Source organism: Bactrocera oleae, chromosome 3, assembly GCF_042242935.1.
Source record: "Bactrocera oleae isolate idBacOlea1 chromosome 3, idBacOlea1, whole genome shotgun sequence".
NCBI classification, from domain to species: Eukaryota; Metazoa; Arthropoda; class Insecta; order Diptera; family Tephritidae; genus Bactrocera; species Bactrocera oleae.
This window is the reverse complement of record NC_091537.1, coordinates 33869158-33895234: the sequence shown is the minus strand read 5'-3', so window position 1 is coordinate 33895234 and position 26077 is coordinate 33869158. Positions and strand designations below refer to the sequence as shown.

The window sequence follows — 26077 nt, the reverse complement described above, 5'->3', positions numbered from 1 at the left end:
CCCTGATTATTAAAATCAGGGAATTTCGAACAGCTGATGTCAAAAAAGGCGGGATGCCAGAAATAAACCCGCTAAAAATAGCTAACAAAAGCAGTGCGAAAAGAAATTTCAAGGAACGACACAAATACTTTTGAATAACGTGCAACTAAATTTTATTTGTTAATTTAATTTAAAACGTTCATTATAAAACCATGATATTTTATTATGACTTGTATTGTTTCTTTGTTATAATCTTTTTTATTTATATGCTAATTTTTTATGTTATATGAATTTTTAAAAATTTTATAATATAAATACAAGTATATAGGGATGTATATGCGATATATAGGCCTACTTGGGGACGGAGCACTTAAAAATAATATCGAAATGCAAAATACCCCTAAGTTTTTTTTATAATACCCAATCCATTTTCGTTCGACAGTGGCATGATTGGCAAATGTTATAAAAAATGTGGGTTTTGACAGCTCTCTCTCGATTCAAAGAGTCTCGCATCATTTCATCCTTTCCACTAGTGTCGACTCTGAAAGGACTAAAAGCCCACTAGCGCTCTCTCCAAGCTAAGCTAGCTAATACAAATATATAAAATAAGAAGGAAAGGAAAGCAATTATGTTAAAACTATTTTAAATAAATAATTATTTTTAATTAAAAACCTTTTTAAAAATATAAATGATAAAAAAATGTCGCTATTAATATATCAAATATAATTTCAAGCTATTGAACTAATAATCTCTATTCAAATTTTTTCAATTATCCCTTTTTTAATTTGTGGCTAAAAATATGATCTTCATCTGAAAAATCTTCTAGCTGATTTTCTTGAGATCAGTATGCATCTTTAGTTCTAATTTGCCGAACGATATGATCTGGTATAAAAAAACACTAACCACTAAAATTTTTTTTGCCCACTAGGGGAAGAGTAAAACCATTACTTTTAGTGGTAAGACCACGAAGTTAGCAACATTGGGTATAAGGAAGTAGCGAAAGTGCCCATTCACAGTACGTTCACAATAAAACCAACATGGCCGCCTCTGGTGAGTTAGGGTGCCGAGGGGTTAAAACGGATTGCGCATACAAAAAACGCCGTAATAATATTAATAATATTTATAATTATTTAAATTTTGGTTATAGAATGATGTTTATTATAATAATTAATTTTTAATTTATTAATGGACAAACTGAAAATTTTATTTAACTATGACGGAAAGAAATGACTATTGTAACAGAATTTTGTATTATAAGCGATCACCATTGTCATACAAGTCATAATAATTAATTTAAACAATAAAGCAAAATTTATCATTGTAGATATATCAAGAAATATTTACGGAGCCGAAGTTTTCTGTAATGTAGCTTATATATCAGCATCTAGCGATTAAAATATGCACAGTATTTTATTACAACTCTTTATATAAAAACATACCATTATATTATATAGTTCTTAGTTTAGTTTTTAAATATATAGACTTCTAAAATAAATAATATGTTGAAGTTGCAATATGTTTATAGTATAAAATACGGTAGGTATACCAGGTAGCTGTCTCTGTATTTCAGCATGTACCGATTAAAATATGTACAATATTTTATTATTACTCTTTACATAAAAAATAAAAATATTATTATATAGTTCTAAGTTTAGTTTTTGAATACATAGACTTCTTAAGTTGAAGTTCCAATATCTTTAAAATATAAAAGACGGTAGATATATTCCTTGCCTAAAAAGTAGTTTAAAATTAGCTTACGTAACACTGTTACGCAATGTCAACAGAGAACGTATATTATAGAGAAGGTTCGTTTGCACATTGTATATATACGAATATGTAAGCGTACATTTCTTAACATTGAAATTAGCATTACTTTTCTCAATTAACATTGTTAATGCTCAATTTGCTATTTTTCAGTCCCCTGATGTTAATTGTGGCCAATAATTTTCTGTGTGAAGCGTGTTTCATTTTCAGTACCACTTCCAAAAAAGGTGAAACACGCTCATCGTTTTCAGCTCCCCTGAGAAAAGTGAAATATTTCGATAATGGCCGCACTGTTAACCTTCTCTAAAATCTACATTGTATAGCCCACAAGTAGCCAAAGAATCAGCTGTTTTGCTATGTGTATGAAACAGCCTTATCGAATATGCCTTTTTTTGACACAGAGTTTTAAATAAAAGCATGTAGTTTAACAATTTGTTTATGAACATGTATTTGTAATGGAAATGATAATGAAAACTTTCAAGAAAATTTTCGAAACAAACGATTATTATATATTTATTGCTTTTCTTCACCACCTCTGAGGTTGCAATATAGGCGCGTTACGGATCTTTTTTGAGTGTTCGGTTCCCCAGGACTAAACCGGTAAACTTAGAATTTAAATATTCAACAGACAAAGAATTTTCACTCACAAAAACATAAACATGTAAGTTAAAAAAGATAAAATTGGAAACATTTAATAATATTTCAATACAATAAATAATAATTTAAATAATACTATGTAAATTTAATCTTTAGAAATTAAAACAACCGAAAAATATTTGAATATGGAACAAAAACATTCTTAAAGTTATAAATTTTAAAACATAACACGGGAACATATGAAACTATAGCAGATTTCTGTCATTTGGACGTTTTAGTAGCAGAATATTGGTTGGCAACCCGTACCAAGTGTAATTTTAGTAGTAGAATTTTCGGGGCAACTCGTACCAAGTGTGATATTTTTGCGTATGTATTAGTGAAAATCTTAGGATTGGTTACTTGTAGATTTATACAATAATCCACATTCTCTGACTTTGGACGATGGTTAGCATGGATAAAAATATACCAGAGAACGTTTATCATAGAGAAGGTTCCAGGGGGCCAGCGTAGGAATTGTCAAATAATAATAATATGATAAGTGGATTTCACCACAGTTAGCTCGGAAGGAAAAATTTTAACAGTGGCGCGTGAACAGAACTGAGTATTTAATACAAATTAGGCTCCGAGACTTGATATTACAGCTGAATATTAGCTTTTTGGGTTATATTTTTATGCGATTATATGCAATCGTATTTATTGATATGCAATTCCTTTTCTAAATATCTATTAATTCATGAATAATTGATTACATTTAAATAAAAATATACTATTTCAAAAAAATTTTTGTAGTAAATGTTTAAATATTACCTACTTATTAAATTTTGCTTATGTTTGATAATATTGTAACGGATTTCTCGATAAATCGTCTACCTGTAACTCACTCTTGAGTTCGATCACTGGATTGTTAAATAAAAGTCCCAATTTAATGGCTACACACTTATCTTTATTTCTAATTCCAACAACTTAACACTTATTGCTCGTTATTCGAGCTTACAACTTCTTGCTTATAGCTTAATTGCTCTTATCACGACAATACTCTAACTAGAACTGTGTTTGCTGCACAATCCGGCAGCCCTTATATAGTAAATCTGTAACAAAACATTGCTTCCAGAACATTCTGGCAACTACGAATTCGCTAACTAGTTGCTTCTGGCAGTTTATCGTTGATTCGATTTTGTTCTATCATCCGTGTTCGTCACAATATGATGTCTGTTATGTTTATACTAAGTTGCAGGTCGCAAAAAATGATTGAAGGACTCAGATGCTCGACTAATGATGTCCGAAATGAGAAAAAACAAGCTACTGACACCAAAAGGGGCTTTTCTGGTCATTAACAAAAAAGTTAGTGAATGGACTGCTAGAAGAGCGCTGCGAGGCATCGGATATATTTCAAGTGCGAAAAACTAAACCAGCATTGTCCGATAAGAATATTAAAGCGCGTTTAAAATTTGCAAGGCAGCATCAAAATTGGACCATTGATGATTGGAAACGTGTTGTATGGTCTGATGAGTCCAAATTTAACCCTTTTCAGTCAGACGGAAAGCAATACAAGCTGTTAAACATGGCGGTGGAACTATTATGCTTTGGGGATGCTTTACATGGTGGCATGTTGGTCCTCTTCATTTAGTAGATGGTATCATGTGAAAAGAGAACAATCTTCAAATTCTGTTCCCGAACAAGAACTCTTTTTTCAACACGATAGGGATCAAAGCACACAGCAAAACTTGTAAAGGAATGGATTGGAAAACAATATTTTAAATTGATAGAGTGGCCAGCACAAAGTCCCGACCTCAATTCGATTGAAAATCTTTGGTCAATAGTGAAAAGACGGATCGGGCAGTACGAAGCAGCTCCAACAAACATGGGCAACCTTTGGGATCGTGTAACAGCAAAATGGAGTCGAATTCCGAAAGATATTATTGAAAATTTGGTAGAGAGCATGCCAGACCGCGTAAAAGAAGTCATTTCCAATAAGGGTCTATGGACAAAATATTGAAATCTATTTAGTTATTGAATTTTTTTTAAACGTGCAAAATTGAGTTTATGCGAGTTTTTTTTCGTTTTTTCTTTCAAACTATTAGAATTTTTCTCATTTGTTTTTGTTTCTTTACTAGAATTTGTTACGAATTAAATAATAAAAAAAAAGTGGATTTGCTTGTGTGGTTATGTTTTTATAGGTGATGAAAGTCAGTTTTGTAAACATGGACTCAATTCTACTCGCCACTGTATATAACAATAACATTTTTATTTTGTAATACTTTAAAGTTAGAAATCTCCATTAAATCAGATATAGTCAATCGTCCGTGTTCATTTTCTTATCTCATATAAATGTAAAATTGCATTGTTTAAAATTCATATTTTGCCATAGCTATTGTATGAACCATAGTTTGTAGTTCAGTTAATAAAAATTGATATTTCCATTCCATTAAATATCTAACATGTGAATTTTCGTTTACATTTTTAATTGTTTTTGTTAATTGACTGATAATTTTAAAAATTTCAGAGTTTGTTGTGTATTGTTTATTGTCATTTTCCATTCATTCGTTTAACTCATTATTTATTAACACTAAATCGTCATGATCTGGTGATCCTGCTATTAACATTAGAACTATTAAGGGTATCATTTTCTGAAAATATATATTCAAGATTTAATATTATCTTTATGCACAATACTATTTTTTTTTTTGGAATCTAATTCTAACCTTATTCCCTAATCTTCTTTTATTACTTTTTTCTTGTATCTAGGCTTTAACTTATTTTTCTCCCCTGTAATCTTTTCATATATAACAACAAAGGACTTCGAATGGTTTCTTATCAGTTACCGAGTGTATAGTTTTAGTGTATTGGTGAGCGGCTCTATATACTGATTCCGAAAAGCTGATTAAATTATATTCTTGTTTTATACATCGTGAAATTTTAATGTTGAATGCACCTTCACAATCTAACCATTTGTGGTGCTATGATTTGGATTGTAGAAATAAATTTTAATCAGAAGAGGCCTCTGAGAGCATCAGGGACTTAAATTGTACCGTAGTATATCCTGGTTCATTATCAATTGTTATTCTTTTTACATTAGGGAAACCTTGTAATATCTCTAACACTTCATCTCCTAAATGCGTTTGCTCTATTACTGTTCCCTGGTCTTCCTTGTTTGGTATATCCATGGGGAAATTTTTTGTACATAAAAACTTGTTAGTAAATGTTTCCTTTAATTTGACCTTTATTTCATATAAGCCCTCAGGTAAACCATATATTGCAGTTACAAGATTTGGTTGTAAGAATTCCTTTAAAATAGTTATTAAATTTTCAGGTATATCATATTCAATAATGTGCCCAGTTTTATTAAAATTATTAATAGATTCGTGAATGGTAAAGCGACCTTTACTAAGAAGTATTTGTTGCTTGCATTGATTCAATGGTTTTTAAGTTTTTTGAATTTGTGTATTAGCAAAGCTCTCTGCTGAACGCTGTGTGTCCATTTCTGATGTATCATCATTTATATTATTTAAGCTTTGTCGGGATAATGCATCCGCGACTATATTAATTTTTCCTAGTTTATAAGGTTGGTCAATTTGATACTCCATAAAGGTAGTTTCTTAAAGTGTTAATGCCCAAACTATGGCAAAAAGATCTTTCTCATTTGTTGCATAATGCTTTTCCGTGGAATTCAACGTTTTAGGGGTAAATGTAATAGGTTTTCCATCTTGGCTTAAAACCCCAGCTATTGCATCATTTGAGGCATCGGTTGCCAATATAAATAAATGTTAGCTGTACTAAAATGTTAATTAAGATGAGGGAGTATCGAAAACGTGCAAGTTCGAAAATAAAATTTCACCATCCTATCAATTTACGCAACGAACTACACCACTCTAAGCAAAATATTTTGGTATGCACATGAACAAAAATTAAAATAATAAAAAGGGAAATAATTGACTTATGAAAAGAAAATGTAAATAATTAGGGAAATAATATGAAAATATAATTAAAATATCATTTAATAAAAAAGGGTTATAAAAATAAAAAAGAGTATATAAATATATCTGATAGGATTTGAACTTAGGAAAAATAGTTCACGTTGCAATAAGGAAGCCTGCTATACAAGCAGCACCACAAATGATACTCATGCAATTTTGTCTAATCTGTGAATTCAAACAGCTATTGTTGTTTACTTCCTTCAAATGTTCATATACCTATATGTGAATATTCTTGAAATTGCCTTCTTTCATTCGCATGTCCAAATATATTTGCATATATGTACACATATGTACATAAGTATGTATGCATGTCCGTCAATATGTCTTTCGCAAAAAATCAAACATTCGCGCAAGTGACATAAAGACATAGACGCACCATCATCGGTCAATAATATTCAAGCGAGCTTGCGGCTTATTTTCTAAGTATTTCATATTACAACGACAACAAATTCATTCATAAGAAAAGTGCGTCTGCTTCAAAGCAAAGTGCGTTCGTTCATAACTCTGCGCCGCGCTATTTTTTCTGTGCGCCTGGTAAACCACATTTGATTTTCATATAGAATTCCTACGCAAATGCGAAATTAAGTATATTAAAATGAATGAATGAATGAATTTCAGTAAAACGAGAAAAATTCAATTTTACAATTTGACAGCCACCACTGAAAATCCTACCATCCCCCTCGCATTTGTATGTTGCCCACAAGCTGTTTCCTCACAACATTTGCTAAAAGTCAGAAATTGAAGAATTTGTCTGATGTTCCCTTCAGAAAGGAGAATTGGCAACATGACCTACTAGCGAGTTAAAATAATATTTTAATTTTATTCATATTATGCACTATATATGGCATTAAATTAAAAAATTTATATAAAATTGACATGTATATGAAATCTTTAACTACTTCTATATATTCTAAGCACACTGCATATAGTACTTTTATATGTTTACTTATTCTCATTATTTCATAGTTTGTCGATTTAGCCCATTTTATCTAAAAACGACGCTATAAAAATGCAGACCAATATTTAATCGTAGCATTTCAAAAGAGCATAAGTCAATTTTCAACAGCAAAGCCCTGCAAAAAGGACAAACGAGACAACATAGCCGATCGACATTGTCGCAAAATTGTCCATTGAAACAAATTTTGTCAATTCAGCGACAATTCGGTGTCAATATGTATGCGAGCTCATATGTATGTATGTACGTAAATATGTATGTTTGTCGGCAAGGTCGTCATTTGGTTTTTTTCAACAACACAATGTCCGCGCGAACTCGCCGTTATTTCGTTGGCTTGCCACCATGCACAGAGGCGTGTCAAGTGAGGGCTCATAATATATTAAAATGTTGCTTAATTTGTATTGAAAAATACTAATGCATTATGACTTATTGACGTAATATAATTAATAGATACGTAAAAATATAAATACAAGTAAATTCATACCTATAATCGTTTTTAAAATAAATTCGATAATTAAAATATATATCTGAAATAATTATGTGGCAGTGCGCCCCTGACTCCTTCTTGCTTGTGATCGTTCAACTTGCTTCTCGCAAAAAGCCAAAAGTGTGGACAAAAGTCATTGCTTGTGCGGGGCAAGAAGAAGCAAGCATCAGCGTACGTGTACTCATGAATGTATGTGTGATTATCACATTTGTGTAAATACGCATAAATAAAGGAATATGCAATAAACCCAAACATATGAACATATTTTCCTGAAATATTTTAATTATCTCAGGAAGTTAAATATGCTATTAAAGTAATTGAATTATGATATGCTTAGATTCCAATTAATAAAATAAAAAATTAAATAAAATTTCAGTTTCATGAGTTTTAGGATTCGAACGTATAGGTTCGTATTCGGATTGTGCTTAACCCCTTCCCGCTTACGACCTCAGCCACCACAAAAGTGGAAACGCGGCCGCTTAGCCACCGTTTTATTGTTATCCTTTGTTTAATAAGCAATTGCTCACATAACGCACATACATAAGTTGGAAAAATAGCCTATTAAATGTTTATTTTATTATGAATTCTGGGGTTTTTACCGGTAATACAGATTTTTAAGAAGGCTTTTCATAATTATAAATTTGTCATTTCATAGAAATTGAAAACATAAATCTAAATAGGTATGCGCAACGATTTTTCATTTAGGAATATCCGTTGTGTCTATTTATAGCATTTCGCACATTGCGTGGTGTATTTTTATTTTTCGAAGTTATATTTTTCGATGTTCCCTCATCTGGAACTACAAATTAGTACTCAAAAAGATTTCATTTAACATTTGCTCCTTCTCTATTCATTTACGTTCTCTGGTATAACAATGTTTATATTTCACATTTTGGCTGACATACTTACTTTTGTACGCTTATATGTATGTAGAGTTGTGTATACATTACTTATTTTGCAAGGCCATACGCATATATGTACAAACATACTTACATATAGAGCAGTGTATCAAAAAATTCTATTACTCCATGTGTACATACCAGAGAATGCTAATAAACTCCAAAAATTATTAATTTTGTAACAATTGAAAATAGAAAATTATAAAAAAGGTAAATTATATTTTTTTGCATAACCTTTCGAATTTTATTATGCCGCGTTTGTGCAAAAAAATCATATTTGATCAATTTTTCATTATAAAAATCTTTAATATGACAAAAAATAATCACGCATATGTGAAGGGGCATTTGTATTTTTTATTTAGAGTATTTCATTTTTCTCTTTATGTTGGTAGATACGTATTTCTGCCAGAGAACGTTGTTATAAATTCCCTTTTCTCTTAAATAGCAGCGAATACCACAGAAAATGGTGAATTTCATGCTCGGAATTTTTCAGCTTTGTTAGCCGTCCAATCGAGCATCATACAAAATTCAATTTGCACCTTCTTGTTCTTCTAAGTTCCCGGGTTTGACATTCTTGTGGAGGGTAGCGGTATAGGTGGCGTGATACATTTTGCCGAATTTTATACCTGCATTCCTGAGCATTATTAAGCATAACACAGTGACTTATATTTCCATAGATTTTATGAAATTCATTATGAAATAGGTAAATGTGTTCTTTGAAACTAAATACATATATGCAGAATATCTATAAATTATATGCAAAGTTGAAATTAGCATTATTTTTCTCATTGAGTGCCGATTGTTCTCTGACAAAACTTCGCTACTCGAAGATTCTGCAGAATATCTATAAATTATATGCAAATTCGTTTGCGCATTGTAAATAAATGAATCTGTAAGCGTACATTTCCTGACATTGAAATTAGCATTATTTTTCTCGTTGTGTGCCGATTGTTCTCTGACAAAACTTCGCTACTCGAACATTCTGGTAACTACGAATTTCGCTATCTCGTTGGTTCTAGTAGTTTATCGGCGATTCTGATTTGTTCTGGCCTTCGTGTTCGCTATACTGCCCTCAACCTAATTCTGATCGTCCGGATTTGACATATTTGCGGTACCAAATGCTGTAAGCTCTTCCAGATGAACTACTCATTTTATTCTTTGGTCTACCAATGGTCTGTATGCGATACACTATATCGTTGAGTCGTTTAATAACCTGGTATGGTCCCTCCCAATTACACTGTTATTTGGGAGACAGCCCTTTCTTTCGTTGTGGGTTATATACAATAACAATACCCATTCGTTTCAATTAAACCCTCAGATTTCATTGCCTTGTCGTATTCTGCTTTCATTTTATCGCTTATAATTTTGGTGTGCTGTCTCACCATAGCATTTATATCCCTCGCCTTCTAAGATGCTGTTGACTTCCTTAGCATTCCTTTCTCCGTTGGCGTTAATTCCAAATTTCAAATCAATCGGTAGTGGAAATTATTACTAAAAATTACCCTTCCAGGAGGCTGCCCCGTTGTTTCATGTACAGCAGACCGATAAGCCGTCAGGAACAAGGATATATGGGTATGCCAAACTTTTTGATACTTGCCCACAACTTTCCTCATATGTTCTTCCAAGGTTCGATTGAATCGTTCTACCATGTCATCGGACTACGGACATAGTGCAGTTGTACGGGTTTCCTTGGTACCCAGTTTCTGGCACATCTCCTGAATTAGAGGTGATTTAAAATTTCTCCCTTGGTTAGAATGTAATTTTATTGGAACACCATCTCTAGATACCCAATTATTGATAAATACATCCGCTACTGTTCCTGCCTCTTGGTTAGGAGTTCCATGACTACCAAAACATATTTGTTTCCTAATTTACTGATAGAAAATGGACCAGCTACATCCATAGCAATTCGCTCAAACTCACTCGACACAGTTGGCATTCCACTCTGTAACTGATTGACGATGACCAACCCAATAAAATCTTTGTTTTAATTTCAGCAAAGTTGTGCAGTTCGTTGAGAACTTCTGGATTTCTTACTTTCGGAACAATAATCAGAGCTCGGGAAGTTTGTCCGTTTTTTCTTTCCCATACGCGATGCAAGCAGCCAGACACTAACTTTAAACTATTCTTTTGTGCCCAATAAGCTTTTGCAACTGGGCTTTCTGCAGCTATTTCTCCTCTCGTTGGACGTTTATTCATCTCCAATCCATGTATTACACATTTCAAATCTGGATCTTCTTGTCGACATTTTCGTAGTTCCTCCGGATCCCAGTATGATGTTATTGTCAGTAGTCGGACATCTATAATGTTTTCTTTGGTCTCAACTTTCGAGCAATGTCTGCATTCCAAATTACAGGGGGGGCGGAACATGGCTTCAGCATTTCCATGACTACTACCTTTGCGATATTTTCTATAGAGTAGTCGTAACTTTTGAGTCTCTAAATCCACCGCGCCAACTGTCCTTCCGGGTTCCTAAATTGTAGAAGCTCTTTTTTTCACCCGAAATCGCTGTCTATAAAGGTACATATGAAAATGTTTGATACACTTCACCAACGCCAGTAATTCCGTCCGCGTTACACAATAATTCCTCTCCGGCTTGCTTATTGTCTGGCTGTAATACGCAACTACTTCCTCATGTCCAAAATTTGGAACGAATCGTCGATAATAAGTACAAAGACCAAGAAATCTCCGCAATTCATGTAAATTTATAGGAGTGGGCCAGTTTTTTAATGCCTCTATCTTTTCTTTAGCTGTGCAATTGCCCTCCGTTGTCACTTTGTGTTCTAAGTACAATAGTTGACTTCCTTTTTGTAAAGGGAACATTTCCTCGGGCTCAGCTTTCGACCAGCGCTAGCTATCCGTTGAAAAACTTATTCCAAGTTCTTAAGGTGTTAATCGAAGCTTTTACCCAACATAATGATATTATAAAGATATAACAAACAGGTCTTCCAGTGCAATTTTAATACCTGTTCCATAAGTCTCTCAAAGGTAACAGGAGCAGTACATAATCCAAAGAGCATTATGGAAATTACCATACACCATCTCCAACTCTGAAAGCCGTCTTTTCTTTGTCTTCTTCGTTTACCTCTACGTGCCAGTAACCACTTTTCAAATCATGTGTTGAAAACCATTTTATGCCTGATAAGGAGTCCAGCCTGTCATCGATATTAAGTAGTGGATAACTATCTTTCTTCGTTACATCATTCAACCAAGATGAGCTCCATTGACCTCGAAACTGTTGTTACAGTCGGGGCATTGTCACGTACAAAGATCGCGCGAAGTTTATGGGCAGTATCTGCGTAGCACTCTCCGTTTTTGTAATGAGTTTTCACGATAAGAATGCGTTCCTCGATACTAAACCGCTCCTTGGCTACAAAATGGAAAAACGTGAAATGGTCTTCTAATCGGAGTGATAATAGATATCGAAAATAATAGGAACAGTGCTCACAATCTTCAAACCAAAAAATCCCTCGCAATTTAAAAATTGCGTACTTTATGAAACACCCTATATATAAATACAGTGCCTCTAGACGAGCTCCCGAGTACTCCGCTATTAATAATTAGTAACATTTTATTAACTAATGATATTATTTGTATTTTAACTTAGTAAATGTATATGGTATAGTTTTGTAATTGTTTAAAAGAAGTACAAGAAATTATACCAGATGTGTCATGGAGTGAACTAGTTTTCATTATCATTTAATAGCCACCAGCAGTTCTGTTTCGTCAAAGTTGTTTCAGTTTTGTCTCTAAACGAGATGTATGTGTCGAATCGCTTGTTTTCAGCAGTGAGTATATTTGAAGTGACTATTTTGTTGTTAGCTCTTCTAAATATGTGATAGATTATTGGGATGTTGTCTTCGTTTTGGATTAAACCATTTTTGTTCAAGTAGAGAAAGGATTCTGAAGGTGCAAATCCGTTTGCAATAGCTAATGCAAAGTAGTTATCTCTTTCGTAAAAAGGAGCTCTTATTAAAGTATTATTGTCATCTTATAGTTACACTTTCAACCACCACATCATCAGTACCACCAACGATTAGTCCAATTCATCACAAGCAATAATAAATACCATTAATCCAGTATTTAAGACAACGGACACCGGACACTAAATCCGACACCAAGTTGATAACATAACATACATACATACTTATGTATAACATAATTTGACACCAAAGCAATAACATACATACTTACGTATAATAGAATTCGACACTCAATGCATGAGCAGTAGACATAATCGGTATCTTTAAAGACATCCGATTCTAAAATAATTGGACACCAAAAAATTACGTTCTTTTGAAGTTTCGCCAACAAGTGAGGTTGTGCAACTATGAAATCCAAAGTGATCAAATTATCAGTGACGGAAGAAAGTATAAAAGACACAGCTTGACATTCTACAAGGACAGTTGATTTTTAATACGCGAATTGATGAGACAAGTGACGATGACAGATAACTCAAGTGTGCCCAGGATAAAGGACTATGATCCAACATTAAGGACTACGATCCCAGCATTAAATACTAAGGACAAGGATCCAGCACCAACTTCCCTAATCCAATAAGTATCTTTAAGCACTTCATAAAACTTATTCTTAACTTGCAGCTCTTTAATAAACAACGATTTATAAGAGACAAACGAATCTTTTAATTCTCATAAAAATAAAATAGACTTGCAACGCAAAGGAGGCAGCAAAAAGATACGGAGGAAGAAATGTCGACATCAGAGCAATCAGTACAACAAGGACCTGTAGGAAACACGATGAAAATTAAATTCGACCCGCTAAAATTCATCAATAGAATGGGTGAGTATAAAGGTGGAAATACTGCAGAGTTCGTACAGTTCGTGAATAAAGTAAAGTTATTACTACATAGTATGTGTAATTACTCTCTACAATCGCAAACATTTATTCTGATACAAATGCGCGGCACTATTAAAATATAGCATTGATATGACAAATTGGAGTGAGATTAAAAAAATATTAATCGAAAACTTCAGTGAACGAAATTCCTTTTTACAATTACATGAAAAGGCAGAAAAAGTAGTTCACAAAAATATAACGCAGACGTATAACGAATTATCAAATATACTAACGCGGATGAATAACAAATATCATCTATCGACAGAAAGTTCAATAGATAGAACTCCAGAAAATAACGAAGAGTCAATTTTGAATTTGTGTAATGAAAAAATAGCAATTAATACCGCGAGCATTATAATATCAAGTAATATAAAAACACTATTTGAAACATATCGATTATTAGAACAAAATAATTGGACATGGTTTGATAATAACTATAGAAATTTTAAAAGTGTTTCAAAGTTTAATAATATAAATAAAGGATACGTTCCCACAAGTAGAAATAATCATTAATTTAATAAATACAGAGGACAGTCACCTGGTGTATACTTCCGGCAAAGCAAACAAAATGTATAATGCGCTGTTGACTTCACTTATTCTTTCACCTTGGGTGCGGTGTTATACTCACTTTTTGTCACAATTGTAACTTTCAGTTTTTTAAATTCACTTGTACTTCACTTCGAAGAAAATCACTCGGCCGGGAACGTTTTGATGTATAACCTTATAGGTCACGGATGAAAGCGCAAAAAAGAGAGCCATTCTGGTCTGACTGGTCCCTTTTGATCATTCGGGTGGTGGAAAAGACGGTGGTTGCAGTGTGGGTGTATAGTGTAGATGTAGAGTGTGGTTGGTTAATTGTATATGGTTGTGTTGGTGAGTGATATGGTGTGTTGTAGGTGGTGTATGATGTTGCGTTGGTTATGTTGTATTGTATGATGTTGTACGGTGGGTTGTGAGCTTAGTTGTCGCGGGATTAGAAGTCGCATGAACATCCCGGCCCCCCTAGGCGAATTAATTGCCTAGAAGTCTCTGCAACTGTTGCAGAGTGCTCACTACGGCGTTCAATCCGGTTGCCCTTTGCCGCTGGTTGCGATGACCATAGGGTGGTGGAGGTGGCCGCGAGCGTGCCCCTCTGGATGGCTTCGGGCGATGTATTCTTTGGCGCTGGACGGGATTCCCTTGTTGTCTGTGCCGGTGACTGGTCTGCGTGGTGGACGGAGTTGCTCGTCGAGGGAATCGATGGAACAGAGTATGATGCGGTCGTTGGCAATATTGGCACGATCCGTCGGTTATACACTCAAAGGTGGAGTGACTATCTGCCAAGCAAGTCATACAGTGTCCGTGGGCTCTGGCGATCTGTTGGCGTTGAGCGGGCTTCATGCTTTTGAAGATGGTGCACCTCTTCAGGACGTGAGGTCGATGGCATAGACTGCATCGTGGAGGCAGATGCTCATCAAACTGCTCCTCGTTTGCATCCCTGACTGCTGCTGCAGATGATTGGCTGTGTGGTACCGTGGCGCTTTGCATCCTTGGTGCTGCGATGGGTGGACCAGATGCTCTAGGCGCAGAAATTACGGACCTCACAGTCTTGGGAGCGCTGTGTATATCTTCTACGTCCATTTCTATTGGAATAGGAATATATAATATTAAAATATGGTTTGGCTCATAATTTTGAATTATGATATTTGTTACTTGGTTTGAAAAATATATATATATATATATATGTATATGTGACTATATATGTTGTGGTTAATTTTTAATCGCGTTTGTTAGTGTTAGATTTGCATGTATGAATTATAAAACGGTAGTATTTCGAGTTAAACGAATTAATTGTCGGTTTTGATTTTATTTATGCGCTTGTCTTGGCGGGGTTTGTGAAATCGGTTCTTCGGTGTTTGGAAGAAAACACAATTTTACTAATGGTCGAGTTAGTATACCAGTTTGGGTTCGTACGTCTACTATTCTTATGTGACCATCTCGTCCCCGATGGACCTTTTCAATGCGGCCTAGTCGCCATTCTGTTGGAGGAAGGCATTCATCATGTATGATGACGCATTCGCCCGTATTTGGTTCCTTCTGGATCGTTTTCCACCGATGTCTCTTATGGAGATCTTTAAGGTAATCTTCCTTCCATCTATGGCTGAATTCATGATGAAGTATCTTAATTTTTTCCCATCGGTCTATTAAATTGAGTGAGTCTCCTTCTGCCTCAGGTATGGCGAGAAGTGGAGCTCCTCTGAGGAAATGTCCAGGTGTAAGAGCTGTGAAATCGGAGGGATCTTGCGAGAGTGGTGAGATGGGTCTTGAATTTAGTACGGCTTCTATACGTGCGAGTAGTGTGGTAAATTCCTCATAATTAAATTTATGATTACCTGCCGTTTTCTTTAAATGGGACTTAAAGCTTTTTACAGCTGATTCCCAGAGTCCGCCCATGTGGGGAGAACAAGGGGTATAAACTGCCAATCGATTCCTTGTGGTGCATATTTTTTAACAATTTCTGGGGAGACTTCTTTAGTAAATTTTACAAACTCTTTCTCTGTGGCTCTTTGAGCTCCGATAAAGTTTTTCCCATTGTCGCTCATCATTTTTGATGGAAATCCGCGTCGTCCGACAAAACGTGCAAATGCTGCGAGAAAAGCCGCAGTAGACAGATCCGAACATAGCTCAAGGTGTACTGCCTTTGTCGTGAAACATACAAAGACAGCCACATACCCTTTCCTGAATGAGGAAGACCTTAACATAGAGGCCTTTATCTGGAAAGGTCCAGCAAAATCGACCCCAGTAATGGTAAAGGGAAGAGCAAAATTGCAGCGTTCAGGTGGCAAAGCTGCCATGATCTGCGTGCGTATTTCGTGCTTGTACAATGTGCATTGTTTACACATAAAAATCGTTCTTTTAATCTGTGGCCCTAGGCGCGGTATATAAAATTCTAGTCGGACCATTTGTTGCATCAAGCGAGTTTGTGTATAGGTAATTAGGATGACCTTTGCATGTTGCATGTCGGAATGCGTTAGTTGTACGGAAGGATCATTGGTTATTCCTTTAACCTTTTGTTTGAGTCTTTGGATAAATTTAAACATGTAAGCGACTACTCTTAGTGCTTTTGGGAATGATGAAAATCGGTGTAATATATCATCTTCATCAAGAGTGATATGAAAGTTTTCAATTCTCCGAGTTTCAGGAGCTATTATATTGCGAGCGGGAGACTTTGGCCAGACTTCTTGTGATTCTGTTAACCACGTAGGACCGTTCCACCAGAGTGTAGTGCTGGTGAGATGAAGTGGTTTGCAGCCTCTTGTCCCAAGATCCGCTGGATTATCTGCACTTGCAACATGTTGCCATTGTGCTGGGCCAACTAAGTCTAATATTTGAGATATACGGTTAGATACATAAGTCTTCCAGGTATATGGTGGTTTTTCTAGCCATGCTAAAACTATTTCTGAATCTGACCAAAGGTACATTTTGTGATTGGTTAGTTTCAGATGAGTTTGGACAATTGAGACTAGTATTGCTAACAGAAGTGCACCATTCAGTTCGAGCCGTGGCAGGCTTAGTGTCTTCAGGGGAGCAACTTTGGCTTTGGCTACCAAAAGACGTGAAGATATTTTGTTATCATATTCAGTGCGTACGTAAACTGTTGCACAATAGGCCTTTTCAGAGGCATCACAGAAGCCATGTAATTCTACATTATAGTCAGGTGCGAAATTAACCCATCGAGGAATTCGAATTTCCGAGATGGTATGTAGATTGTTTGCAAATTGAACCCACTTTGTTAAACGTATGGGTTTTACTTGCTCATCCCATTCAGTGCCGTCTTGCCACAGTTCTTGAATGAGGATTTTTGCTTGAATCATTATTGGCGAAAGCCATCCTGCGGGGTCGAAAAGTTTTGCCACCGAGGAAAGTATTTGACGTTTGGTTATGGCGGATATTGCAGATATTGACTCAATTGTATATGAGAATTGATCTGTTATCGCATTCCATTGAATCCCGAGAGTTTTTGTAGTACTGGCCTTTTCAAATTTAAGGAAGTTAGTATCTAATAAGTCTTCCCCTTTTATGTTTTTTATTATCTCAGGATGATTTGATGTAATTTTCTTTAGGGGGAACCCGGCTGAATTTAGTGCTTTGATGACTTGAGATAGTGATTCGCAAGCTAATGAGAGGCTGTGGCTACCTGATAGAATATCATCAACGTATGTTTGTTTTTGTAGCACAGAAGTTGCTAAAGGCAAATTTGTTTGACAGGTTTTTGCCACTTCATGTAATGTCCTAATCGCTAAATAGGGTGCACAATTGATGCCAAAGGTAACTGTTTTAAGTTTGTAGTCGCTGATTGGACTATTACTTGATTTTCGGAAGACTATCCGCTGGAAATCTTGGTCATCTTTATGTACTAAAATTTGTCTATACATTTTCTCTACATCTCCATTGAAAACATATTTAAACATGCGCCAATTTAGTATTAGCAGCATGAGATCAGGTTGTAATGTTGGCCCTGTGTATAGTACATCATTGAGTGATTTGCCTGAGCTCGTACACTTTGAGGCATTAAAAACAACTCGTACTTTTGTTGTGATTTCATCTGGTCTTATTACCACGTGATGTGGAAGATAAAAAGATAAATATCTACCTTTAGATAATTTTTCATATGGTACAGCTTCTTCCATATGATTGAGGTCAAGATATTCATCCATCACGTCATCATATGCTGATTTAAGCTCGCTTTTCTTTATCAAGCTTTTTTCCAAGCTTAGGAATTGCTGGACTGCTGATATTCTCGAGTGGCCTAGAGCTATCGTTTCTGGAAAGGTGGGCTTGAATGGGAGTCGCACAACATAACGACCAAGTCGCTGCCCAATAATATGTCGATTTGTGATGGGGTATGGCAGGTGGGATCTGCTAATTTGAGATATGAGCATTTTTCCCACTGTTTTTTATTTACTTCATAGCTTGGAAGCAAATTAGTGAGCTGCGGTAGAACAATGGCTTGTGCATCTATTCGTATATCCGCGTTTGGAGAGACTATGGTGATAGGGCAAACTTTATTTGAATTTTGTATAATTCTTCCGCCCATTCCCGAAATTTGGAAACTAGAATTTTTGACTGGCAATTTTAGCCGATTCTGAGCTTTTGATGATATAAAGGATCTTTGAGAGCCTTGATCTATTAATGCTCTTAATTTGAATAAATCTCCTTTATGTTCTATAGCAATGACCGCTGTGGGTAAAATAATTTTGCTTTCATTCTCTGAATGAAGCGCTTGAACTTTTGCTGCTTTTGAGCAACATGGGTGTTCCTCTTTATTTTCGGGATTCGGGATTTCGGGATTACCTGATTTGGTTGTCGCGACTAGGCCCGTGGTTTTATGTATATGATTTTTCTTCATATTTGTAAAATTGGTTATGTGAAGCAATGAGTGATGTCGTCGTTGACAGTACACACAACTGAATTTGCTTTCACAGTCTTTTGTCCCGTGAGAGTTGGACAGACAGTTGATGCAAAGTTTATGTTGTCGGACAAGATTGTTTCTATCTGAAACGGACATTTTTTTAAATTTCTCGCAAGATCTTATATTATGTCCTCCTTTACAGATTTCACATAATGATTACCAATGGTTTGTTTGATTTGACACGAATGTTTGGCTTCTATTAACGTGTCTATTATATTGTGTGTTATTACTGACTTGGGGTTTAAAAAAATTTTTATTTGAGTCATTTTGATGACCTTTTGGCTTAACTACCTTTTTATCTACTCGCTCAGCTATTTCGTACTGAGTTGTTAAAAATTCTTTCATTTGATGCCATTTTGGCGATTTCTTTCTTGCCACTAGTGATTGCTCCCATCGTAGCAAAGCAGCATCAGGTAGTGTCGCTGCGCAAATATTTACTAGGATAGGGTCCCACGATTCTGTGGATACATTTTGTGTTTCTAACACAGATAAGCAATTAGTCACTGTCGAGTATAGTTTTTGAAATTCTTGGCTGGTTTCTTGTTGAATTTTTGGTAAATTCATTAAAATATTTATTTGGTTATCTACCAATACTCTTTCGTTTTCGTATCTTTCGACCAGTGCATCCCAAGCCAGATTAAAATTTTCGTCATTCAAAGTGAAACGCTTGACAATACTGCCTGCTTCCCCTTTTGTTTTGTACCTGAGATGGTACAGCTTTTGTGCTCGTGAAAGTTTAGGATGGTTGACATACACGGCAGTGAACATGTCCCGGAAGGACGGCCATTGATCATAACTTCCATGAAAAACTTCAGTATCACAAGCTGGTACTTTTAAAAATATACCTGTATCTAGGTTTTCTTTTGAATTTGTAACTACTCTCGGAGGAGGAGTAGTGGCTCTACATGGCCTTAATAAATTTATTTGGTCTAATATCATTGCCTTCGTAGTTTCGTACTGATCGAGGCAGTTTTCATATTTGGCTGACGCCGAAGCTTTAATGTTTTCTGGAAGTTCAGCGTCGTCAGTATCAAATATTGTATCGTACGCTGTCAGAACGCGTGCCCATATATTATCTATGCTTTGAATTTTTAAATTTAGGACTGATTCTGTATTGTCGTTAATAGGCGAAGCCGAAAACCGTGTGCAGTATCTAATAAAACTGTCACTTTCAGTTATGAACCTTGACAGTGAATTGTCTTTGGTTCTTTTTTGTTTTGCACCCTGCTTTGAGCGTGTAGCTTCTGCGGGTGTGCTTTGTGATTTATCATCATCAGCCATTTTTGGAATTTCTAATGATAGAGGTGTTCGTGGTTTAACCTCTTTTGATTTATCAGATTGCATTTATAACTCTTTGAATTAAATTGAAAGCTATTAGATAGCTATTAAAATAGTTTTGTATTAAATATTTGCTATAATACGGTTGTAGTAAAAAAAATTTTAGTTTGCTGCCCAAAGCTGTAGTTAAAAAATTTTTTTTTGTTTTGAAAATGATTGTAAAATTAGTATTTTTTAAATTTTTTTTTTTATCGGACAAGTCAATTTATTTTATTAAAATTTATGTCCGTATTATTATTATTTTAAAAATTGCCGAAATTGCTTACTGGGTATTCGTTTCACTCGCGAATAATTTGTATATTTTGTATGTATGTATATTCGTTTTTATTATGTATCTATATACATTTGTTTAAAAGGAACGCGAAAATAAATTTGTTCTTAACAACAAATGTATATATATCTGCGTACCTATGTATGTTAATTTTAATTTTCATATGTTTGTATATGCTAATTCGTTTTGACCGTATACTTTTTAGTTATATTGGCATGTGTATATACTTACTTGCGATTAATAGCAAAAGGCAAAGTTTTAAAGTCCAAAAAATTTTGTATTTAAATTATAGGTATATGCACATATGTATGTATGTATTCCTGTAATATGTTAAATTTTTTGTTTTTCTTAGCCTCTGCTTATGTGCTCTAGGCGATCCTGCTTGTTGCTTGATTAGCCCAAGGGGTATCGCTGGAAATATTGCAAGTAGGAATACTTGACTTTGCAAAAATTTTTTTTTTTTTCGAAAGAATAGAACGGTGTGTTTGGAGACACAAAATAAGCTGAGGCAGATACCGTATATTGTTTTCTTTTTCAGTTATTTTGTTCGGTTATTTATTTCTAACGAAATACCGATAAAACTGTAAATCAACATACATATGTGCATAAAATGCCTCTGTTTTAAAATGTAATTGGAATGGACTCACTTTTTTTTCCGCCAAGGGTTTTTGGGAGTAATACTTAAAAATGTGTATGCTTCTTCTCATTTTTCTCTGGTTTAATTTTGTTCTTGTCTCCGGCGTTTTTCCTGTGGGTTATTGTCCTCCTCTCTGCGTGCTTGGTGAATTTAATTCCCGTGCTTTTTGTTGATTTTTATACTCTCGCAACCTGTTGCTACAGAGTATAATAGTTTTGTTCACCTAACGGTTGTTTGTATCACCTAAAATTAATCGAGTTAGATATAGGGTTATATATATATAAATGATCAGGATGAAGAGACGAGTTGAAATCCGGGTGACTGTCTGTCCGTCCGTCCGTCTGTCCGTCTGTCCGTCCGTCCGTGCAAGCTCTAACTTGAGTAAAAATTGAGATATCTTTATGAAACTTGGTAGACATGTTTCATGGTACCGTGAGACGGTTGGTATTGCAGATGGGCGTAATCGGACCACTGCCACGCCCACAAAACGCCATTAATCAAAAACAAATAACTTGCCATAACTAAGCTCCGCAATAAGATACAAGACTGTTATTTGGTACACAGGATCACATTAGGGAGGGGCATCTGCAGTTAAAATTTTTTTTTTTTAAAGTGGGCGTGGTCCCGCCTCTAATAGGTTTAATGTGCATATCTCCTAAACCGCTAATGCTATATTAACAAAATTCACTGGAAGCAAATGTTTTTAGCACTTCTATTGACGGTGTGAAAATAGTTGAAATCGGGTGGCAACTCCGCCCACTCCCCATATAACGGTACTGTTAAAAACTACTAAAAGCGCGATAAATCAAGCACTAAACACGCCAGAGACATTAAATTTTATCTCTGAGATGGTATAAGATGACTTTATAGGAACCGCGTTCAAAATTAGACAGTGGGCGTGGCACAGCCCACTTTTAGGTGAAAACCCATATCTTGAGATCTGCTTAACCGATTTCAACCAAATTCAGTGCGTAACGTTCTTTTCGTGTTTCTATATCATAGTGCGAAAATGGGCGAAATCGGATTACAACCACGCCTATTTTCCATATGACACCATTTTAAATACCAGTTGATTCTTTCACTTTCCACTATGCAAATCAAGCAACAATGATTATATCGGCGTAAAACTTTGCGTGAATAATACGTTTAAAGTATGCCACCTTGTGACCAAAAATTTTCTAAATCGAACCAAAACTGTTCAAGCCTAGGTACTGAATATGTGGACCCCAGTACCTATAGTTGACTTTTTACCGTAAATATCGGCCATTGTGTAAGATATATAATTGAAATTCATATAATAGAATAAATAAATGAAGTTATCGATAATAGTTTGTCTTTGTTTCAAAAATGGGTTGAATCGGATCAATAGTTCTTGTAGCCCTCATATATCTAATATAAATATTTTTGAACTTCCGCGGGACTTTATACCGCATATGTGAGTTATCTCAATGAAAATGAGAGAGCGTGTTTTACTCATAACAAGATCAAATCGGGTGAAAATTTTCCTTAGCCCCCATGTAACTAATATCAGGATTTTCGAACATTCGTCTGACTTTACTCCATTTGAGGTATATATGATTTCCGTCTTTCCACCTGACTTTACACCGTTCCGGTTGATCAACGTGATATTTTAACGAAATTAAGTGGAAAAGATTTCTTAAAAATTATGTGGTTTGACGCTGAATTAGAATGAAATTAGTATATACTAAGTCTAAACCTCACACCTTCATATAATGAATTCCGATTCTCTGGTTGACGTTTGCTAACCTAAGCTGATAATATAAAATTTAGCCACTTTGGTGGAGTTAATATCACATTCATACTTATGTATATCTCACTTCAAGCAATAAAACTGAGACTAAGTTTATGGCCTTTAATATAAGTCAAGAAGATACCAAATTTGATTGTAATTTAATCACGATATCATTTAATAATGGATGTTTAATCAACATTTTTTAATATACGGTTTGGAGGAATTTTCTGGTCTTTGATTTTCCCAGCTCACATGTACTACTTATGGTATAATTTTTTTCGTCAATTTGATAATTTAATGAAATTAAATGGACAGTTTTTCTTAAAAATAATGTATATCGCTGCATATGAATAAAATTGGTCTAGACTTTGTTTAAACCTTATAACCCTAATATACTGATTTCCGCTCCTCTGTTACAACAGCAACCTCATATACCCCACATATTAAATCTAACCCATTTGGTTCAGTTTATATCACATATACCATGTTTGAGTTAAATAGCTTCTTTTTATAAAAGTTAACATTTCGGAGAAAAAAATAGTATTGACACAAAATAAATCTATGATCAATAACATAAGTTAATAAGATACCAAATAATAATCGAGTAATGAATGTTGAATTCGCAACATTTTTATACTTTCGCAACATGTTGCAACAGAGTATAGTTTTGTTCACCAAAGAGTTGTTTGCATCACCTAAAGTGATAGATATAGATTTCTATATACATATATTTCTTTTAATATTTGGTGATAATCAGTGGTTAGGTATATTTTCTCAGCCATTATGTTGAACTTATTATAAAATATACCAGACAACAATGCTAAAAAAGTTTCATAGAGTGGTGGACTTTGTATAGAGCAAAAAAATCTTTCTACAAAAAATTGCATGAAATAAATATTAGTAATGTAGTATCAAAAGCGACACATTTTAATATGAAGGTCATGAAGTGAGCTGTAAACTCAAGAAAATTACATTTTTACCTAGCGCCGTTGGCAGCTTATGAAAGGTTTAGATATTAAGACAGAAAGAAGAAAATCTACATACCTGTTCTACATATGTGTATACCATAATTAAATTTATGTAAGTTATTGTTAATTTAGCCTTCATGGGTAGACCCTTCAAACTATGGTACCTGTTTTAGAAAGCGTTTAACAAAAGTAATTTACGGAGGGATTTTCCGAGAACTTAATTTCAATACAATGAAATAAACTACTAATTTCTAAAATATAAATATAACTAAATATTCTGTATTCTTATGTTAGTGAATAGCTAAATAATATATAGGTATACAAAAGTACGTAAGCTGTACCAACATGTTGCAAGAGTATAATAAATATCAGTACACTGTGTTTGTAGTTTCAGTTTCACTAGATGTCTTTACAAGCAAAGTGCTTAATTCAAACTAATTTTAGTGTATTACACGGTACAGTGTACAGTGACGAGCAATAGCATAGCAAGGACTTACAAGGAAACAGTGAAAGAGAGCAGCACCTAGGATCCAACTTTTAACACCCGGACGGACTGATTTATATAAGTATTATCCATAAGTATTTTATATATTAACCCATTTATTATTAATTAATTATGCCTAGATTAAGTAGAAAATCTATATTACTAAGTCGTCTTCAGAATAGAAGACGTATGAGAGTTCTTCGTGCGAACTCTTTATATAGAGATAGTGAGCAGTCACAAAATACTGTAAGTCACGCTAATCGTAGATTAGATTCCGATGTACGTCTGTCCGAACAAATAATCAATACAAATCAACATAGAACCAGGCGGGAAAATCCGCAAATTCGCTCTGAAGAGCAAATAGGAAATACTCGAGGTCATAGGTCTCGGCGTGAAGACCCCGAGTTTCGATCTGTTGAGCAAATAAAAGATACTCGAGGTCATAGGTCTCGGCGTGAAGACCCCGAGGTTCGATCTGTTGAGCAAGTTGCAAATACTGTTCAACATAGAACAAGGCGGCAAGATCCCCAAATTCGCTCTGAAGAGCAAATAAGAGATACTCGAGGTCATAGGTCTCGGCGTGAAGACCCCGAGGTTCGATCTGTTGAGCAAGTTGCAAATACTGTTCAACATAGAACAAGGCGGCAAGATCCCCAAACTCGCTCTGAAGAGCAAATAAGAAATACTCGAGGTCATAGATCTCGGCGTGAAGACCCCGAGTTTCGATCTGTTGAGCAAATAAGAGATACTCGAGGTCATAGGTCTCGGCGTGAAGACCCCGAGGTTCGATCTGTTGAGCAAGTTGCAAATACTGTTCAACATAGAACAAGGCGGCAAGATCCCCAAATTCGCTCTGAAGAGCAAATAAGAAATACTCGAGGTCATAGATCTCGTCGGGAAAATCCTGAGGTACGTTATGATGAACAAAGTAGGAACACTAGGGATCATAGAGAACTTCGCGCAAGAAATCCTGAGTATAGGAATTTAGAGCGCATTCGTGATCAAATGCAAAGGGAACATGCAAGAAGAAATCCTGAAATAAGGAGAGAGGAGCGTGATAGAGAAACACAACGTCGACAGCTTAGTAGGAGGGGTATGAGGGAAGAAATTTTGAATCAGAGACGTCTTAGACAAGGTCAAGTTCGCCTTCGTAGAGATAACCCACTCAATAGACAAATTGAAAACCAAAGGCAGTCCCAACGAATCCGATTAACGAGAGAAAATAATGTTATAGAAACTGATAATAGTGGCAATTTAACAGATTTCAAAAACATTTATTTCCAAAATATAAATAAGGGCCCTACTGAAATATGTATTTGCTACGGCGGCTTATGGTTTTCACACCAAGTTCGCAAATTAAATTTCGAAACTATTGCGCAAGGTCACCCGAAGGCTGCATCCGCCTTCTTTTTAATGCAAAAATTTCCTTCAGAAGATGGAAATTACAATTTTTGTGCTACTTGCAAAAATGCGATTGTTAAAAAGAACGTTCCAAAAATATGTTTAGCTAACGGTCTAGACTTTCCTGAAATACCGGATTGTTTGAAAGGTTTAACTCCAATTGAAGAACGTCTAATAATGCCTAGATTGCCTTTTATGACAATCCGTCCGTTAGGATATCAAGGTCAGAGTTTGCTCAAAGGTGCTGTTGTTAATATACCA

General features: G+C 35.0%; 1 protein-coding gene, 1 long non-coding RNA gene and 1 pseudogene across 2 annotated transcripts; 2 read left to right on the top strand and 1 right to left on the bottom strand.

Annotated features, from left to right (window-relative positions):
- The first annotated feature begins 734 nt into the window (after nt 1–734).
- Nucleotides 735–2242, top strand: LOC138855990 (uncharacterized). Its single transcript, XR_011395129.1, has 2 exons — nt 735–1080; nt 1897–2242. It is a non-coding gene; the product is annotated as an uncharacterized lncRNA (long non-coding RNA).
- Nucleotides 2243–13364: 11122 nt separating this feature from the next.
- Nucleotides 13365–13987, top strand: LOC118681503 (uncharacterized; annotated as a pseudogene).
- Nucleotides 13988–14113: 126 nt separating this feature from the next.
- LOC138855989 (uncharacterized) lies at nt 14114–15066 on the bottom strand. The gene has a single exon (XM_070106428.1). The coding sequence runs from the start codon at nt 15037–15039 to the stop codon at nt 14524–14526; it is 516 nt and encodes a 171-aa protein (XP_069962529.1). The 5' UTR covers nt 15040–15066; the 3' UTR covers nt 14114–14523.
- Between the last annotated feature and the right edge of the window lie 11011 nt (nt 15067–26077).